Genomic DNA, 21,231 nt, shown 5'->3' on the forward strand with positions numbered 1-21,231 from the left:
TTGTTTCATTGCTCATGTTCTGTCTTGTGCTGTTTGTTAATCGTTTGTCATTATAATTTTAATTTAGATAAATGCTTTTGAAACAAGGTGGCTGATAGGTAGATACAAAAGCAAACTCAACAGAAAAACATTTCAAAGGAAAACATCACAAAATACTAAAAGAAAAATGCCCTGCAAAAACCAAAAACCAACAGCTAGTCGAAATAGCTGCAATCTTGCTTCACAAAATTGTAACGGTAATGCTCATGACCACTAGGGGGAGATAAACACTAAGTCTTTGTGTTATGTCCTCAGTAAATGCATTGATTATTTGCCCAGAAGGTTGGAGAGAACAAAGAAAATCATTTTTTTTTTCATGTCTTTTTTAAATACCTGGCTCTAATCTTTTACAGTGTTAGAAAAGCACCACGTCCCATGACATGGTGGTCAACTCCCCCTAGTGGTCAGGTGCACTTCCGTTTTGTGCCTCAAGTGTACAGCTTTTTTTCTAACCTGCAGTTCTTTTCAGTATTTGCAAAATTCTTTTCTCTCCGTCTATAATTTGAATAAAATTACTTTTAATTTGATTTGTTACTAGTAGGTTTTCTCTTCACTCTCTTTGTTGCAATAGTACCAATATAATTCCTGCAGCAATTTTAGTTTTTTTGTACGCTCGCTTGTTTTCAGTTTGCACCATCCATGTGATTTCAGAAAATCTCCCCTTCTGAGCCACGCTTCACACCTGTTTGCACCTTTGCAAGGTGGCAGCATAGAAGTTAAATCCTCAAGACAAAGATGAGAACTGCATACATGCTTTGAATTGCTTTTATTGAATCAATAGACAGCAGTTTGTTCACTTTTTTCAGACTCATTAAGACACATAAGTTTGATCCATCAGTTATGTGATGTGGGACCATGCACTGATGTACAAATAGACACATGCATGTGGACACACTGATGGGATATTGTGCTTTACTGGAATCCCATCATTTAGATTGACTGAGGTTTTACGTGAGAAGCCAGCAGTTGCTAAAGGTACGTTTCCCAGTTTGTTTCACCCAAAACACACACACATCCCACACACACACACACACACACACACATACACACACTTGGAGAAAAAAAGGCTTGAAATGCATCCTGCCAAACATCAGTGACAGTTTGATTTCCTATTTACTCACTCCTGCTTGGCTCCCACATAAACACAATAAAGTTTAAATATCTATTTATATCTATTTATTTATTTCATACAATAAGGACAATATATAACATTAGGTTACCTAATTGCAGGTCTGTTCTAAATTATGGCACAAGTTTTTTTTGTTTGTTTTTTGCCATCCTCTGGTCCTTTTTCATGTAAAACAGCTGACATAAAAATGTACCTCTCACTCTGAGTAAACACATAAGGTGTTGTGTTATTGCTGCGCTGCATTTCATGCACCTAAATAAAATACAGTTTCTAAAATTGAATTCTGGAGGATCACTGTTTTGTGTAATTGCATTCATTTTTTTTAACCACAAACAACATCAGTGCTACTCTGCTGATGCTTGCAAGCATCACACACTTGACTATAAGGGTTGTTTCAGCTGCAGTTTTACAGTGCAGCAGATGCTACGGTTAAAATTGATCAGAGTTTTAACAGGTTCTACAGTAGGTTGTGTTTAAATGAAACTGCTGTGTCTTAGAGAAGAAAAAAAAAAAACACTGATGCACATACACACACACACAGGCAGCACTTTTCAAGCTTGACCCGTTCGTTGCCGTTACTTCTTGAGGTGTCCCATTAATTCAGGATGCTGTGGTTTATGAGCTGCTGGCACCAGCTTGGTCTTGTCTGCTGAGAGGTTGGAAAAAAGACACACACAAAAAAAAGGTAGACTAGTTAGGATGGGTGTGTTTAGGTCTTGATGCCACTCTGTGGACATATGGCCATTTGTCTTTTATATGTGAACTTTAACATCTTTGAGGACTTACTCTGTTCTGCTGGCTGCTGCCATCTCGGTCCCCTGCAGGAAACTATTTATTCTTGACAGAAGAAACAAATGGAGACATTGTTAGAGGACGATTTACTGTTGTAATATGCTTCCATGCAGGGAATTTGAAGGCTTGTGCAATTTATGATTTGCAGCACAATTAGGCTGCGAGTGATTAGTGTTTGAAGTCTGCATCCTTTGGTTATACAGTTATTATTGGTGTTATAAATCTATATGGAATAAAGACTGCTTCATTTATTTTACTGTAAGGATAAATTAGATGAGAGCAAAACATTTAGCATCCTTAGCAACTCTTGTATTTTTATTTTTCAATCTAATTGTAAACACAGCCAAATAAAACTGGTCCTCATCCAAGAAAGGAGCTGATCTAATCAATGCACACTCAAGACAAGGATAAAAACCAAGAAAGAGACCATCGCCTCCACAGAGGTAGGTTATGAGATGCATGACAGACAATGCTTACTTTGAGTTTTCTGCTGCTTCTTTCAGTTCTTTGTCAAGTCTAGAGGTGGAAGTTCAAAAAACAAGTTGAATACGAAGCCATTAGTACAAATCAGGTTTGCAGTGGATGCTCATGGTGCAACACTCAAGGGCTAAGAGGGACTCACTTAATGATGCACTCTGGGATCTGGATGCTGTCCATTGGGATTAACTCCCGCAGTTCATCTAAACTGTTCACATACTTGATCTTGCTGCTGAACTTGGCGCTGAAGCAGGAGAAATATGTCCACATTTACTGAAGTGCAATGATAAAATGCATGCTCCTATCAGGGCTAATTTTAAGATGTGTAACCAAAAAACATGAAGCACTCACTTAAAGGAGCCAAGGACACATTTGGGTTACACATCTTATATCCGAAAATGATAACAAAATAAATAATGTTCATATAAAAACTACAAACACTTTAATTTATTCGAAACTTCGTTATAATATTACCATACCTGACTAAAATAAAGGAATAAATAATTGGGAAACAATAGCTGGCTAGTAGACAATGTTCATTACTGACAGTTAATAAACTTTACTGATTACATTCCAAAGACAATGCTAAGGAATTGGGAATCCATTGTTGCCTTTCTTGGTGGTATAGTTAATATTTGATGCATAATTAAATAGCCTTTTTTTTTTTTAAAGAAAAAGGTCAAGTTAAAACAAGATTTTCTATGGGAAATGGCCTGTACTTATACAATGCTTTTTTCAAGTCAGGAGACTTGAACAAAGCACTTTTCACTATACTTAGTCTTTTGTAAATAAAAACCTTTAAGTGGGGTATAAAAAAAAAAAAAATTCTTTAGGTGAGCATTTCTATATAAATTGTTTTATATATAAATTCTCACCTAAAGAAAAATAATTTTTTTGTTATTTATGGTCATATATGATATCAAAATCTTCAGAATCTTCAGAAATATAATGCATTTTCACTAACTGTAAGCTGAAACACTTCCAAATTAACAGAGATGAATATATGGTACATAAGTCTAGAAATAAAAATAATAAACTTTAATTGTTTTAGATCAATGTATCCATCAGAATAAGAAGTCATACCTAATGTTTTCTACTACCAATGTTTTAAAGCTACCTTAGCTGGTACTGTCTAAATTCTGGAATTCTATTATCCAAAAAGATCATACTTAAAATTAAATACATTTTGCAAATATTAAAAAAGCACACTCAACCAGAGAGCTCATGTGTTAATCTCTTACCTGATGAAGGGCTTAGTAATGGCAAGAACAGTCCTGATAAACCATGATGGATGGACAATAATGAAGGATTTCAAATTCTTCCTGAGCCTAAACACAAATTAGTGTACCACATATTAGGCAAGGTGGTCAAGAAGTGCATTTCCACCTTCATTTCTTCAGATCATGTAGAACAATTTGTAGATTGAACAAAGTTATGCAAGGCTATCCTAAGTCTCTCAGATAAGAAATCGATTCTGGATATAGTCCGACTACAGATGGAAGTTTACAGGACGCACCTTCTGTCAATCATCTGATAGCACTTTTTTAGCCAACCAAGACCAGGCATTCTTCTGTGGGGCGTGGCTCCATTCAGGTAAACGATCATATAGTCCTCTGCCACCATCAGCTCCAGTGTGCTGATGACATAGCTGAAACATAAATATTACATGGCTGTCAATTAAAGGTATAGTGGAGGATTTCTGCAAATCTTTTAAAAGACCCCACCTTTCCACTTCAAAAAAAAAAAGCACAACCCTTTACGTACTCTGGAGAGAAAAACGCCTATTAAGTGCGTGTGAGAGCATGCACGAGTCCATTTCTCCTTGTGCACTCTCTGTTTAAAATTTGCCGTTTGCATCACTCATACAATGTTACTTTCCAAAAGAAGATGCAATTTTTCCACTGTCAGACTTAATACAGATAAGAAAATGGGAAAGAGCACGTACGACGGCCTTACATAAACATATCGCCAGAATGATTGACAATTAGGAGGAACACTTATTTAGATGATCCATCCTCTGCCTGACAGTTGTTATTCTGATTCTATTTTCTGTTGTCTGTATTATGACCCCTTTGGATTGAGGCAAGTATGAAAATCCCGAAATGCATAATTCTTAAATATAGATTGAAATATTTAACATAAAATACAGATTCTGGAAAACACAGAATCTGTATTAAATAAAAGAAAATGGCCAGTCTGTTTGGCACAGACTGGGCATTTATTTACTTAATTTATAAAGAAAAAGATGTGAAAAGAAGAGGTTACTCACAAGGCATTTATTAAAGCAAGTACCACTATTTTCCACTAAAGGACCACTTCTGTCTAACTGTTTAAAAAGGAAAAAAGAAGCATTTAAATATGGGAATATATACTAAAATAAGAGATTTAAAAATCTGTAGCTTATATTTGTAGTCAGTGTGATAAAGGAGTTTTTTTGGTATAAAAAAAAACAAGAAAATTTAAGTTCAGCATGTCATTATCTATTAACACCGAATGTGGAAAGATTGTGTAATCGAGAAGCAACTGTTGCTATGAATACGAATACAATTATATGTGGAAATAGAAGACAAGTCTTACAGTATATCTGAAACCTCAACTCCAAGGATGTTGAAATTTCTCTCCTCTGATGTCAGAGGAAAATAGCGCAAGTGTCGCTTCCTGAGCTGTTGCATTTAAATTTTTTCATCTTTCCTTCTTCACATCAATCTCAGAGACTCAATAGTAAGGTTACTTCTCTGAAATCAAATCCCATACTAAAATTATAGAAATGTTATCACTCTCTGTCCTCATTTCTGTGTCCATCTCCTCTTTTCCCAGCCAGGCAGTCATGCTTTGAAAATAAAGTTGCAAAAGTCGTCAGCGAGTTTTCTCAGTAACTTCTTCAACTTGCTGGTCTTTGGTCTTAGTCCTACTTGACACCCTCACAGTCCAACGCTGCCAATTGACTTTGTTTTGTGACTGCTTAGATCATCTCCCACTGACACACAGCTTTTCACAAAGCTATGGTAGCTGCTGCTCACAAGGAATCAGACTTTAAGCCATCTGGCATCGGAAACTGCAGACTCTACTTTTTACCTTCTCTCATTTCTGTCCAAAACTCTCAAAACATGCCAGCTTTTTGAAAGTCTGCAACAGAAAAGCCTGTGGGATCTAAACAACACAGTGAAAGCATGAAAGGCCATTTAGAGAGAACAATGGTGGAATCACAAACCCAAGCAAGTCTCTGCAAGCAAACTTAAACTTGATTCATATTTTCATTCCCAGTGGTAGCACGGCTGCCTTGCAGCAAGGAGGTTGTGGGTTCAATTCCCGTCCTGGGCTCTTTCTGCATGGAGTTTGCATGTTCTCCCTGAGCATGCTTGGGGATTCTCCAGGTATTACAGCTTCCTCCCACAATCCAAAAACATGACTGTTGGGTTAATTGGCTTCTCGGAATTCTCTTAAGATGTGTGTGTAAATGACTGATTGTTCTGTTTGTCTCTGTGTTGCCCTGCGATGGACTGGCAACTGATCCAGGGTGTACCCGCCTCTCTGCTGGAGATAAGCACCAGCACCCCTCGCGACCCCACTTGGGATACAGTGTGTCAGAAAATCGATGGATAGATAACAAACTATCAATTTTCGCTGGTGGTGCTGGGTATATCAGATTCTTTTCACACAATTAAATATATCTGTGGTCAGTCATGAGAATGTCAAGCAGGATTGACAACTTGAATTAAATCTGATATATAGAAAAATATATAAATCTTAGCAAATTTTTGTTTTTGCTCTCTATGACATCAAATCAAATCTTCAATTTCATTAGCCTTTTGTTTTATTTTTTTATTTTACAAAGGGTACAATACCCAATCTCAAAGATTACTAAAAGTTGAATGTGTGATATATTGCATAAACATCAAATCTTGAGTGACTGATTCTGGTCACACTGGATGATAAATTGTATGAGACTGTACAATATAATTAAGATATTACCCCAACAATTATTGGAAATGATTGAATATTCCCTTATATTTCAGCCTGTCATCACCAAAAGCACAAGTGCCAGATACTAGTTAGCCCTTACTGACAATGTCGCAATCATTCAGAATACATACAGCTTTTTTCACCTCTCTATATTTAGAGTGAAATTATTGCATATCATTTCAAATGAATTTTGTGTTTGATAAACTATTTGATTTTAGTTCTGTGTTGGACTGGAAACCTGTCCAGGGTCTATCCTGGATTTGCCTTTAGACTGCAATAGTTATCTGTGGAATTAGGGATAACCTATTTATTTTATCTAATAAAAAACATACCTGGACAAATATAGAAATACGATTAGTTACAATTTTTTTCTAACCTATAAATATTTTAGCATTGGTACATGTATTTTGGTTTTGAGAAATATTATTAGGAGGCTCAATAGGGAATCTAATTTGCATTTTATAGCAGTTTAAAGGGAGCTGATGAAATGCTTTGTGGCATGGTTTTAAATAATCATCTGATCCTGAATGTGAACAAAACAAGAGTTATGATTGTAGATCTGAGAAATGACAGAAACAAGTTGAATCCTTTTAACATAATTGAAGAAGAGGGGTTGTTGGAAAAGTTGGGAATGCGGAGCCAACAGCATCATCCCCAACAGCCCCTAAACACTACGCCTAAGCACTAACCCTCTGTTTGCACATTCTCATGGAGGGTCAGCCACATAAGAGCTCTCTAAAACCCTGTAGTGGGCAGGGCAAGCAGACCATTCAGCCTTTAAATAGCAAGTCCGCATCAGTGCAGGCTCGCTGGAATTGGGCAGTGAGTATAACAGTGACCTAACAGCCGATGAAACACCTCTTTTTACCTAAGTATTAGTTCAGCTGGTTAGCTGCATCTTTGTCACATTGACAAAAAAATCAGAAGCTGGGAAAAAGAAAGTACGTCATTAACTCCAAAATGAACGTAAAAGAGCTAAATCCATGCACATGGGGTATCATTGCATTACCACAGAAAGAACTTCTTTCCTTTTCCATGTGAGGGAAGAGGGTGTCCCATTCTCATTCATACACCCTTACCTTCAATCAAGTCACTTTCCACAGCTGTGAGTGTGACTTCATAGGGAGTGACACTATATGGTTAAGGGATACTGCATAGGGGGCGTTTTGAGATTGGGCTAACAAGTCATCTCCATGCTAGAATGAAATTCACTGTGCAGATTGAACTCCCCTGGATCAGCGGCTGGGCAGAATACATACATGCAATAGAGATGACTTGTTGACCCATCGCCCATCTCTGTAACATGGACAACAAACTTGACTAGAGAAGTAAGTGCGAAGCCGTCTACGACCCTGGTCCTTCTTTTCCCAGGTCCTCAAGGCTCACTGTCCTACATGTAGATATTTCCCTGCTTTAATACACCTGACCTGAATAAAAAAGATCAAATGCTGCTTATGCAGCTGCTGAGAAGATAATGCAATTATTTGAATCAGGTGTGCTTGAGTAGAGACACATCTGAAACATGAAGGACAGTGGGCCATTAGGACCAGGTTTAAACACCCCTGATATACAACAATCCCTAAAAGAAGCTGATGAGTTACTGTGACAATTAAGTTCCCTTTGGGGATAATAAAGTACTTTTGAAATGAATTGAATTGAACAATGTGAATGATTATGATCTCAACAAATTATGTAAAATCTAATAGAGCTTACAATTAACATTTCATTATGTCATTGTAAACAATTTTGTGTCTACACAATTTGCAAACTGTCTCTACTTCTGAGGATGATTCAATGTTTGTTAATAGTACAGAAAACAATAATTATTGTTGGAGGTCAGTGTGAGATGAGAAGCAGCAAGGCTTTGTTAGTCATTGTGGTTTACTCACAGGAAGAGGTTCTCCATTATTTCATGGTAGTCCTCTCGGGCACTGTCTGGTAGAAAACATGCAGCAAAGACTATGATGGCATTCACCCCATTGCCATAGTAACCTGATCAAAACACAAAAAGGAAAGTAATGAGAGTCAACTTCAGTGTTCCTTTGTTTGGGAAAATTTAATTGCCCTCCTATTTTCTGCGTTTTTGTTCTATTTATCTGCCATTCTTAGATTCTTTTGTCAGATTCTTTGTCCCATTTCCTCTTTCTCTGCTCATCAGATTATTGTAATTTCCTTTTTTTATTCACCATCCCATTTATCAGCAGATTTGGTGACACACAGACAGAGGAGCTTTTCTTCAGATGACAGAGCTTCTGATATTGACTTTTCCGTGACAGACATCTCTGTTTACATGGAACAGCTGTGTTGCCTCCTGTAATGAGCAAAGCAGGAGAAGGCCTCGTCTGCTGTCTGTAAAGGTCACATTTGCATGGTGTCCATCCACACTCTAAAGCTTATATGTCATAAGCTTTTTTTTCTTTATTTCTCTAAAGTTTGAGACGCTTTAATGGATACAGCTACATATAAAGGCATGTAAGAATGATGATGTGGGGATAATAGTGGAAAACTAACTGAAACGACACATACTTACAAAGAAAAGTCTAAAAACTCATGATGTGCTTGTTTTTAGAAAAATCTGATACTCCTAAATAACACCAGTTATTAAAACCAGTAATGGCCCAAAAGTCACCTAGTTAGTCATCTAATTAGTAAATATGGGGGAAAATGGTTCCAGCAACCATTGACTTAGGTGAACATTATTTGGGCAAAAAAAAATAATGGATTATTTAGCTTCTTTCCTATACAGTAGTTACTATGTACTATAAATTCTAAGAAGCAGTAGTACTGTGGAAAAATTGTCTTAATAGACCCAAATATTGATCGCTAAATATGTTTCACCACTTTTTACAAGGGCTTCTGAATTTCAGAGTTTTTTTTTTATTATCTTCCCTCTTGTATCTGAGCTTTTGAGAAGAGTGGGGATTTTGTTTTTGTAGCCACTTAGAAACTATCTATAAATCATTTAGTTTCTAACCAAAGAATCTTGCCATGGATGGATCAGCCGGTGGATAATGTCTCTCTCAGGTCCTGTTTGAAGCCTTTGATGGATTTATCCCTCCTATCTTTTAAGGACTTGACTCTCAGATGCACTTCATCTGCTGTAGATAATTTTTAATCCTGATATTAGATTTTCTTCTCCAGTTATCATCAGGTTTTTTCAAAAACTTTCAAAGATACATTTCATACACAACCAAAGTCTGTTGGATTTTTTTTTGTTTGAAGTTCTGAGTCACCTTGAATCTCATACATAAAATATACTTATTTTCTAAATTGTTTTTGTATGTCCATACTACATTTGTTCATCTACTTAAAAAGCACTTTTCATGATTAGACGATTAAGTTTTCATTTTGAAGAAAGTCTGTCTCCTATGAATCAAATGTTATATAAAAGTTTGGTTGAGAGAATATTTAGACCTTAATACATTTGATCCAATTACTATGAATTTTAATCACAGCTTATTGATAACTATGAATTTATAAAATGCTTAATTTGTTAAGAGTAAAAAAAATGACAGAAACCTTACCATTAGACATTGAACAAAAAACTTATATTAAACAACACAATCAGATTTTAACCAAGTCATTCTCAGCTTGATGAATTAGGCCAGATTCTCCTTTGCTGCTGGTTTAAGTTCTCTCTCTTTATATCAGCTCAGAAGGCTGTTGAAGAGTAGAGAGGACTTTTGGCAGATAACAGAGGTAATTAAATAAATATAGAACATAAAATTATTATAAATATATAGCAAATTGCATTATTTTGTTATTTAAATTTTTAACCTCTAATGTGAGATTTTCTATAGGATAACCTAAAAGAAAACTGTGTTAGTAACATTAATCTCTTTAAAAGCGGTATCATTTATTATAAAATGTAAAGACAGCTTAAAAGAACAACTCCTTAATTTGATGTCTTCTGCACAATAATGAAACTTTTTTTCTCATGGACTGAGAAAAAAGGGGGAGTCGCATTCAAACTTTAGTTTAGCATTTAAACTTAAACTTAAATTTAATCATAGAAAGAAGAGCGTACACCATAAAGGACAATTTAATATTTTCTATACAACTTTAGAGAAGCACTTAGATTTTTTTTTAAATGTTTCCCAGTTCTAATCCATCACAGTTTAATTAATAATATAATATGACATTTATGATTTGTGGATATGCACACCTGAGGCTAAATGGAAATAATTTCACAAAGGAGAAAGGGTCACTTTTGAAAAAGGACCTGAGAACTTGCTCTTTAAAGAACGTGTGCTTATTGTCTAATATTGACTGATCTAATAGGATTTTTTCTTATAAGTTTTTGGTGATTTGAAAACAGCAAATAAACATCCTCACCTCCATGAGACACCACTTTCATGTAGGGCTCGATAACCTTCATGTTGATTCGGTGCTCCTGCTCCCCGATAACAACAGTCCTCCATAACTTGACATCACGCCTTTCTTCCTCAGCACTGTATGTTGGAATAGTATTGTAGGTATCGCTTGTCCCACTTTTATTGGTTGTAACGGGATCTTGTTCTGACAAAAGACCAAAACTACGATTACATCACAACATAGTTGTATGATTTGTGGTCAAACTCACAATAGTTGTTCAGTATGCACATAAGTAAGATCTTTAACTAGAGCAGCCAAAATGAAACAATCCTAAATCTAGGTCAGTCCTACTTTCTCCATTCTAATAAATTAATTTATTAACCCCAAAGAAAGTTTTACAGGAGTGTAGATGTAAATTATAGCATAAACATAAACACTGTTAAAACAGCAAAAAATTAGTTTAACAGTAAATATTACTACAGCATTAGTTAATTTAAGTGTTAACTGAGCCTATTTAGTTATTATTTGGGGTTATGATGTCATCAAACCACAGTGTTTAATTTTTCCTGCTGTGACCCACCTTCCCAGTCTAACTCATGGTCTGTGTAGTCGAGATAATCTCCCTCGTCTGGAGTGTCGAGTTCATCTACGTTAATGTCCAGATCATCAGGAGTCTCTCCAAGGTCATCTTCACTGTGGTCCAGTGACAAGCTGATCCGTGGTGCAGATAGTTTTTTCCTTGCACCTCCTTGCAGAGGTAAAGATGTAGGAGGAGCTAGAATAAAAAAAAATGCTGAAACAATTTATCATTTTGAACAACATTGATGTTTTAGAAGCATAGGATGCTTAGTTTACACCCACCTGGTCTCCCATCATCACCTTCTGAAGTCATTTTACTGTTGGAGGCCAGGTCAATCCCTAGGGGGACCTGTAAGAAAAAACATTACACGTTTAACATATTTTTGTGGTGAAAAACACCAAACTCAGGAATCTGTGCACAAAATCCTTCAACATCTTCACAACTTTATTACAGTAAAGCCTTGTAAAGCAGGTGTTTTTAAGCAGTATTTATAACCTCTTATTAGTTTTAGAGACTGGCTTAACCTGAGAGACGCACGTGTGGAGAAAAAGCAGCAATTAGAAGTTGTATTGACATGAGAAAATATGTCCTTAGTTCTCTGACCACAGCTGAAGACATTAGGACTGAATGCTGTCGATTTGTCTCTAACTGTAAGTTAAAGAAATCTTTTTCCTTGAAGTTTGAAACAGGTGGTGAAATGGAAGCTAAAACATGAGGGGAGCTTTGGGCAGTACGTATAGTGGATAGAAGTGGCATAGGAGGGTTGCAGTTCAGATGTAAAGTGAGCCTATCCTTAAGTCTGGCGCCTTAAGAACAATGTCCTGAATGATGATTGGCTGATGTGAAGACATGTAGCTGCACAGATGAACTGTAGCAGAAGTGCATGATGCAGTGATTGGTGGCAGGTAACATCCCTCCAGTTAAAATGTGGTCCTAGGCTAATTTAAACTGGGCCTGTTTTCAAATTAAAATCTCACCCAGCTGCATCTGAATGTTTTAATGTGGCAAAGCCCATAGCTCACTAACATAGCGGCTTTGCCTGGTGCAAAACTGGCTTTCAAAATGCGTATCAACCAATAAGCTGTGTGACTTGAAGTAAGCACATAGCTAATTACTTATGCAGACAAGATCAGACGAAAGGCAGTTGCAATTGTCCATTTGCATTCATGTGCTGCACCATGGTCAAAACAGGGAAAAAACTCAAGTAAACCCAAATTTAAACTGTCTTTTTGTTTTTTGTTTCCGAAGTAACAGCCTGCTTGTAGTTTGATCACAAAATTACTGTCCTTGTAATCAAGCAGCCGTCAATTATTACAATAATCAGAGGGAAAACCTGAACCTGAGCAGTGTTAGTAGACCAAGAGCAGCTGTAGGTAGAAGCCTTGTTTCACATTGTTTTAAATTTAGTGATATGCAAAACAATCACTTCCAAGTGTTCCCGCGCTTTGTGACGTGGGGGGCATTCTTCCAGCCTGCAGAGCATACTGGGATTTCTAGCCGCATCCCCAACCTACGCAACAAACCTTTCCACAATTTGAAGCTTGCAGTATTTGTTGATTTAAAAAAAAATATATTAAAAAGAAATCCATTACTTTGACACAAATCAGCAGTACATTCATGTAGCTGGAGGTATTTTCGGTTGATTGAAGGAAATAAATGATCACATATCTACTGTAATGTCTACCTGGATCTAATAAGGTATTCAGTTATTAGCTGAAGCAGTGCTGTATAATAACAGCAGTACTCTGAACAGTCCTTTACTACACAAGGAAACAAAGATTGGACCCGACAAGCTACACTTAGAGAATCCAAGGGGAAGTTGTAAGACTTTATTTTCAGATAAAAAGAAATTACAGGTGGTGCTAGCCATTTGGGGGCCCCGAGCATAAATACTCTGCTAAGGTGCATTCAGACTGAGCATCGTGTCAGTAGTAGTTTACATGCTTACATGGGAGTTCACTCTAATTACATGACCTGGACCGAGTCATGCAATTGGAGCAGCTTCAGCGGCAAGAAGCTGACAAACCACCCATGTGAAGAAAAACTCAGCAAATAGACTGAATGGTAAGTGATTCTTAAGTGCAGGTTTCCTTCTAATTCTACCCACAGAAAGTACTAGTACTAGTTCTGGTGAATGGCAGCGACAGACTGGGGTTTGTGCTGGAGGTAAGGGAGGATGAAAAACAGTCCCTCTAGGGCTTAATTTAAATGACTTTTTCAAAAGCCACCTAATATGTATTTAGACTATTCCTTCCTTTGTCAACATTATTTAGTTTATGTTCCCTTTTAACTGAAAAATGCTTTGCCTCACCTGCACTTCTTTATCCTAATACAGAACTACAGCCAGTCCCTGATTGGTTTGCCCTGAAGCAGTTTCACAGAAAAGTTCAGTGTTTTGAACTTCAGCTTTTACCGCTTTGCTCTCTCCATGCGGTGCTGCTGTTTTTTGACAACACCTCAGTTCTATCAAGTAGCAGCAGTTGAGAGGGGAGCAGTAAACAATGTCACTACCTAGAACTTACCGCTGGCAGCTGTTTGATTTGAATAGGGATAATATGTAAATCTACCAACCTCATTACAGACACCATGCTCTGTCTATATTTACTTTTAAAATAAAGACCCAAAATACAAATACGGAACAATTTAAGGATACAAATAAACTTACCTCATTGAAAGTTTCTCATAGACTAATACCTCAGGGGTTAGGTTTTGGTATGCACTGGTAATGGTTAGGTTTATCATCAGGGTCAGGGCATAAAAATAATTGAAGATTCAAAATAAAATAACTCAAAGGAAGTAATTAGGAGTAAACATATAGTCCTCACTACATATAGCAACACAATGAAGAGTGTGTCACAATATCCTTGTGGGGACATTCGATTGACTTAACTCATATTGCATTCATTTTTATCACCTAACCCAGACCCTTACCCTAACCCTAACCATTACCAGCAGATATGAGAACCTTAACTTAAGAAAAACTCACCCAGCCCAAGAGGGACTAGGGGTTAGGGTTATGGTTTGGGTCGCTGACCTATCCTAAACCTGAGACCCATACCCCATAATCCTTTCTTTTTTTTTACATACCTCCTACCCGACCATTCTAACTTACCCACAGCACACTCCACGTACAATCCACATGGAGCCCTAACCCTAAAGTCTTTTAAAACTCCCTGTACACCATCTCCCATTATTAAACACCTACCCAGACCCCTTTAATTAACCATAAGGTCACAGAATACCCAATCTGTTCCTACACTGAGCCAAACCTCAGCCCTCCACTCCATTAAACACTAGTTATAACCAACAGCCAGATCCCTAGAAACTAAACTTAAGACTCTTAAAACCCAATCGACATCTTGACCCTCTTCTAAACCAGAGTGTGGCAGAGTGATACCAGCATGTGGAATGTTCTTACAATTTAAGGTTAGTGCAGTATGTTAACCAAACACTGACAACAAAAATACAGCAATTTATAAAACAAAACTGATCAAACCATTTCATGTATTTATTATATAAAATCATATATTCATTTAAACAGCACTATGTGTAGCTTTATTAGCTAGGGATACATACAATCCTCTCTTTTATTTTGAAATTATAGATGTTGTGCACACTAATTTTTCTTTTAGTTAATTGTGATCAGTTGATCAGTAGAAGGTGATCTACACATGTAAGTTTTCAGCCACACCTCAGTGCATATTGCTCCCTACCAGGTCAAAGGTTACAAGAAGTGATGGACAAGGGGTGGAGAAAGGAAATATTACAGTTGAAGTTAAAAGGTCCTTTTTTCCCTCTGAATATTCAATCTACACATACAGATTAGTAGATTGTAGACACCTGTACAGCAAATTAGTGGACACACCTTGTTTTAACATGTCCTTTAGGTAACATTATTTTCTGTCTTTTTTAATGAGGGCCCTCATTGTTGGCAAGGCCTGTTTCACAAGTTTACCTTTTTAAATAATTGTGTTGAACCATAGTTGAAGAGTAATGTCTGACTTTCTTCATAAAGTATATCAAATATGATATGCATATATTATTACTTTTGTCAAATTTATTTCTGTGACCATTGGGCCTTTGTGTTTCCCTAAACAAAGGGTACCAATAATATTTGTCCAAGTGTGTATTTTTGCTCTTTGGTTTTGTCTTTGGATTAATTAACCATGCATATATATGTGCCTGGAGTCTGGCCAGCTGACAGCCTTAGCTGGACCCAGGACATAATATTAGGATATGTGCCTCCCACCTGTCGGTCCTATTTTTTTTAATGTTTTTATGACTCAGGTCACCACTCTGCATTTAAGATGCACAGCATTGAAACCCTGGTTCAAGTCATGAAATAGGAGTTTTCGCTGTGTAAAGTAGACAACCCACCCACGTGGGGGGCCCTTGATACCCACGCTCCCTTACTTCTAATTGGAAGAGGCTGGGATTGTATTTGGGGTGTGTGTGTGTTTTTATGTTGGGAGGGGGGGGGGGGGGGGGGGGGGGATGGTTATGGGCATCATCTTACATCATGACAAGCTCCCTGCCCTCCTTATTGCCTGAAGTGCTGATTCAAATCGAAAGACTACACGGTTGCCTGAACGCAGATTGTTTAGAGATGCAAATTCACAGAGAGTCACATGATGTTTGTTCATTCGCATGAAAAAGAGCCATGGTTGTTCCTCCTCAGCAGGCTTTCAGGGCAACTGTGAAAATGTGATTACATCAGCAGCTGAAACAGAAATGTGCTGAACGCTCTTGTGAAACCTGTATTGTTGACATAACTGCCTTAATGAGGAGTGTGGGTGTTTTCATCCACATGATGTCTACACACACATACATATACACACATTTTCACAAATCTACAGTTAAATTAACCAACAAACACTGATATTTTGCTGAATATAATAGAAATTCATCCTCCTTGGAAGATGCTGCTTCAGATATACTTCCACATCACAGCACAGGATCACGGTGCTGATGACAGCAGCCCCTCCCTCCCTCTCGCTTCCTGTCTGCTGGCTGTGAGGAAAGGAGGAAAATAACAAAACGTACACCTCTTTTCTCCTCTTTTCTTTCCCCTTGAATAAAAGCCATCTACTCACCGCTGCTGGGGTTTGGGAATCTCTGTCCCACTGTCTCAGAGCATGGATGTACTGCCTTTTTTCCTGCTTCAAGCCTCTCGATGGAGATGCTCAGCTTATAAACAGCTCACAGCTTCCACCATTTTGTGATCACATGATCTGGGCCAGTACCAAATAAGGGCATCACCTGCTATATCAGCTCTCAACAGGGCTGCTTCCTAGGCTTCCTAAGGCGGTGCAACAGAATGGGTGTAAAAGAAGCATGCATCTGTATGCAATTATCTAAAATAATCTCAGTGTCTGTTTACTCTGTGGTGTTGTTACTATGTGTAATACAGTAATATCTTATGTGTGTAATGCAGTCTGAGCCTTTGTGCTTAAATGTGCAACAACTAGAACGTATTAGCCTTTGGCAAGTGAGATAACTAGAGAACAAACAAATGAGGACATGTCCTGTGCAGATATTAACAAAAACTCTACAAGAAAAAACATGTCCATGCTCTCATATCTTGTCCACCCTCTAACCATTTACATATAAACCAAGTAAAATCATAAAAGTGTTAAGATAGTCACCTAAGATAAATGCTCTGCTAACAGAAATTTCTTTTTTACTTACGCTACTCAGGAACAAGTAGACACGAAGACTTTTACAATCCTTTCCGCTGTCATGTTCTCTTTTCTAGTGCAAAGTTCATGAGAACACTGTGCCAAGATGTCTGAAGTTCAGGGATCTTAAAACAGCCTTTTGTTAATCAGTACCTTTACAGCTTTCCTGCAGTTTCAGCCATTAAGAAAGACACCTTTTTAAAAAATGTACACACAGATTTCCCTAAGGTCACATCAATATAATGCAAAAAGACAAAAAAACAACAACAAAGGAACAAAGCATGTAATCAAAAATGTAACGGTTTGGTTATGTTGTAATTTACAACGAATCCTTCTTTCTTAATACTGTGAGGTAACGTGAACTGTATTTGTCTAACGTAAAAGGAATGACTAACAAAACAGATATATAGAGAGTATTTCTAGAAAAAATATATGCAAGGAATGTTTCAGTAAGACAATTCCAGTTATGCCTGTTTGGTAAAGGTTACACAGATTAAAATCTTAACATGAAAAAAAAGGACATCATTTGGAGTCATGTGGATTTTTCCCAGCAGTCTTAAATTTAATTTTCTTTGAGAATCAAATCTTTGACTGATCTGAAAGCAAACAGAAAGTTATTGGGGTCTGCAGCACAAGTTTGAGAATGACACAAATATTATATTTTCACACGATCTACTGCCCTCTGGTTTTAATGTGTGTATGTCAGATGTTGACATCACATACAGAAATACAATTACAATCATATTATGAGTAACAAAAACTTTTATGGACAGTTAGAATGAGTTAATGCAGCAAGTCAATATTTGCAGTGTTGACCCCTCTTCTTCAGGACCTCTGCAATTCTCCCTGGCATGCTCTCAATCAACTTCTGGACCAAATCCTGACTGATAGCAGTCCATTCCTGCACAATCAATGCTTGATTGCCTAGTTTTTCGTTTGTCCACCCGTCTCTTGATGATTGACCACAAGTTTTCAATGGGATTAAGATCAGGGAAGTTTCCAGGCCATGGACCCAAAATCTCTATGTTTTGTTCCCTGAGCCAGTTAGATATCACCTTTGCTTTATGGCAAGGTGCTCCATCATGCTGTAAAAGGCATTGTTCATCACCAAACTGCTCTCTGACGGTTGGGAGAAGTTGCTCTCGGAGGACATTCTGGTACCATTCTTTAGTCATGGCTGTGTTTTTAGGTAAGATTGTGAGAGAGCCGACTCCCTTGGCTGAGAAGCAATCACTGAAACGATGTTAGCTGGTCCTTTTAAGGCAGGGCTGCAATGATGTTGAAATGTGTTTTGGGGGATAAAGTTCATTTTCTTGGCAAATATTGACATTGCAATTAATTGCTGTTACGCTGATCACTCTTTATAACATTCTGGAGTATATGTAAATTGCCGTTAAAAAAACTGGAGCAGTACACTTTGTAAATATTAACATTTGAATCATTCTCAAAAATTTTGGCCATGACTGTAGAGGAATTTGTCATAACCTTTGCAGAGCTCAACAAACATCCTCTTAAACCTTTTTGCAAGTTCTGCATCACATGGAGGCCCTATAAGAGTGAAATAAAAAAAAACAATTCCATGAGTTAATATTTAAAGAAACCTTATTGCAATAAAGGGAACAAATATTCACAAATGTTTACTAACCTATAGAATAAAGGAGACTGAATAAAACTCAAAATCCAACAGCACACAGTATACCAATTTTTGTTACAACTTCCAGAAAGGAGAATTCACAACTGGAGGTCAGAGGTATTAAAGCATGAGCAAAGCAGGGTTCATGCTAATTTATTTACGGAGCAGTGGGAAGGATACGTGCCTAATGGCTTGACTTGCTTGATAAAGCGACTGCATCTGCAAAAAAAATGTATTCAAAATGGGAAAATTTTCTGCTGTTTATGTACAAACAGCAGATTTGTCTGTAGAAGCTCCCTCTTTAAATAACTTAAAATGATAAAATAATGTAGATTGTCCAATAAGAGACTGTGTCATTAGGTTTAATTATCGTACATTCATCCTTTCACTCTGCTTCTTTCAGCTCTACGTTAAAAAGGCTTATATAGGTTAGAAATGAAACTGTTTGTGGTTTGAGTTGTGCTTGTGGAGAGATAGGTGATGAGTAGTATGCCTCCTCGGTGTTGGCATCAATATATAAGTGATTTATTATTTTAGTTGTTGCAGGTAACATACTGTACGAGAGTGAGGAGAGTGGATGACAAGGAGACATGATTAAAATTCCCAACCATCAGAAAAGGGCATCAAAAATGTGAATGCTGTGTTTGGAGTCTGCTGATAAAGGTGAGGAGGACATTACAGGCTGCCAGAGCATGTCTGGAGGACAGGGGCATGCAGTCGTCTTAATAACAAGAATGAATTTAAAAATTGCTGTTTTCTTGTTGTTTTGTTTTTTTTTATAATAAATAATAATAAAAATAGCTATCCTTATTTTTTGTGGCATTTTTATGCTGAAGTTCTTTACAGGTGGTGTAGGATTTGTAGCAGAGTGGTTCTATGCATCAATACATAAGGTGGTTTTTGAAAGTTACAACATTCTTTAAAATTATGGAGAGATGTACTGATATTAGAAAATGTAATTTGTATTTATGAATACTTAAGGACTTTTAAATCTATTTATATTTGAATAACTATTTTCAAAAGTGAGTGCTTTAATACTTAATACTTTTATTCAAGTGCTACTGTTGAGTACTTCGTCCACCACTGCATGCAAGTAGACGTAAGTATTTTCCAAACAATGGTAACAGTAAGGCCCTTCGACAATGGACTCTGGATGAAGGCCTCAGGCATTAATGGTCATGAAAAAAATAAAACATTGGAGTGACACATGTGCTTGTGGTTAGTGTAAAAAGAAAGAAAAAAAAATTCCATCACAATATTGGTTGAACATAATCTCAATTACGATTTTTGGCAAAATCGTAATTTTTGGTGTATTCAAAGGTGTTTTTTTCTGTCGCTGTGCAAATAGGTTTGGATGACATTTAAGCACAGATTACAATACCTGTGCAGTGTGTGAACTACAAATGTGATATCTCAGATGAAGGTACTGATGCTAAAGCTCCTCAAAAATTTAATTAGCACCCAAAATACTAATGAGAATTTCGGCATCTATCCTTTGCCTTCTTTTTGTATCAACTGTTACATTTGCTGGCGACAGAGCTTACGCTGAGTGAGGGTGGTGACAGTCAGAAATGGCTATAAACCTCCTCATTTTCATGGCTTTCATAGGACCTAGTCACAGAGTAGCTTAGCCTGGTTCTGTGTTAAAGGGGAGCTAAGACTGCAGTAAAGCTGCACTATAGCAGTCAGTGTAACCTACAGATCGTAAATCAGGCTGGTAAGACTCAATACTCTTTGATGGTAAACAGACTGGATCAATCGGAGCACCTGAGGCAGGCCTATCATGCACCTTTCAATTAAGTTGTTCTTTGGGCTTGATAAAGTATTTTTATATTGAATGGAATTCTGTAACCATAACAGTCAAGATCACAGTGGCAATGTAGCTATTTTTATTTTTAGATATATCCTTTATAATGTCCCTATAAAGCTGTGTACCTTTAAACAACTAGCTGCTCTAAGAACGTTTCTTTATTTAAAAAAAGTTTTTTTTGCATCATATCTGTAGTTATCTGATTGTTTCCAAACCGTTTCAATGGACTTTGTCAGTCTTATCTTTGAAATCAGGCTCTACCTGCTCCTTTCCAGAATTTAAACTGTGCACATGGTGTTAGTTAGTCTGGCTGGCCGACTGAATCAAATTACAAAGCTATGGACATACGCTAAGTGCTGTCTATTGGTTATCATATCTCAAATTAGACAAATAATTCTGTCAAACACACTCCAATGACAAGAGGTTTACTTAGAGTGAAGCAAGAGATACTCATTTCATATACTCATTTATATCTGTGATATGAATAGGAATAATGTTTGATTGTGTAGTAATTACTTGGAATGAATTCTTAAATTAAAATGAAAGGATTTGCCATCCAGTAATTTGTTTACAAACAGAGCATATATAATGCTATTCCGCAGTTCACTTATTTGTATTGCTACTTGAAGCTAAACTAATTTTAATAACAAGTAAAAGTTTTGATGTCAACAGTTTAAGCTCTCACTATGGTCTGATCATCATCATAATCAATCTGCAGGGTCATCATGGAACTGATCAGTGATTGGATGTCTATATTGACGTTATAGGAAACCAACTTGTTGGCGTCTTTTCTTTCATCTTCAATGTATTCTTTTC

The 21,231-nt window shown here is 37.0% G+C and overlaps 1 protein-coding gene across 3 annotated transcripts; it reads right to left on the bottom strand.

The window, feature by feature from the left end:
* Positions 1–790: 790 nt before the first annotated feature.
* prune2 (prune homolog 2 with BCH domain) lies at positions 791–17,074 on the bottom strand. Of its 3 annotated transcripts, none has more exons than XM_038275093.1 (11): positions 16,983–17,074; positions 11,576–11,642; positions 11,295–11,489; positions 10,736–10,918; positions 8,290–8,392; positions 3,954–4,085; positions 3,679–3,765; positions 2,583–2,681; positions 2,438–2,476; positions 1,955–2,005; positions 791–1,817 (listed from the first exon to the last, which is right to left on the bottom strand). In XM_038275093.1, the coding sequence occupies exons 2-11, from the start codon at positions 11,604–11,606 to the stop codon at positions 1,784–1,786; spliced, it is 954 nt and encodes a 317-aa protein (XP_038131021.1). In that variant the 5' UTR covers positions 11,607–11,642; positions 16,983–17,074; the 3' UTR covers positions 791–1,783. The 3 variants fall into 3 exon arrangements, with proteins under 3 accessions (XP_038131021.1, XP_038131022.1, XP_038131020.1); XM_038275094.1 differs by lacking the exon at positions 16,983–17,074 and adding an exon at positions 16,388–16,542 and having other exon boundaries at positions 791–1,814; XM_038275092.1 differs by lacking the exon at positions 16,983–17,074 and adding an exon at positions 16,388–16,542.
* Positions 17,075–21,231: the final 4,157 nt, after the last annotated feature.

Source organism: Cyprinodon tularosa, unplaced genomic scaffold (assembly GCF_016077235.1).
Source record: "Cyprinodon tularosa strain WSP-4 unplaced genomic scaffold, ASM1607723v1 ctg94, whole genome shotgun sequence".
Taxonomy (NCBI): domain Eukaryota; kingdom Metazoa; phylum Chordata; class Actinopteri; order Cyprinodontiformes; family Cyprinodontidae; genus Cyprinodon; species Cyprinodon tularosa.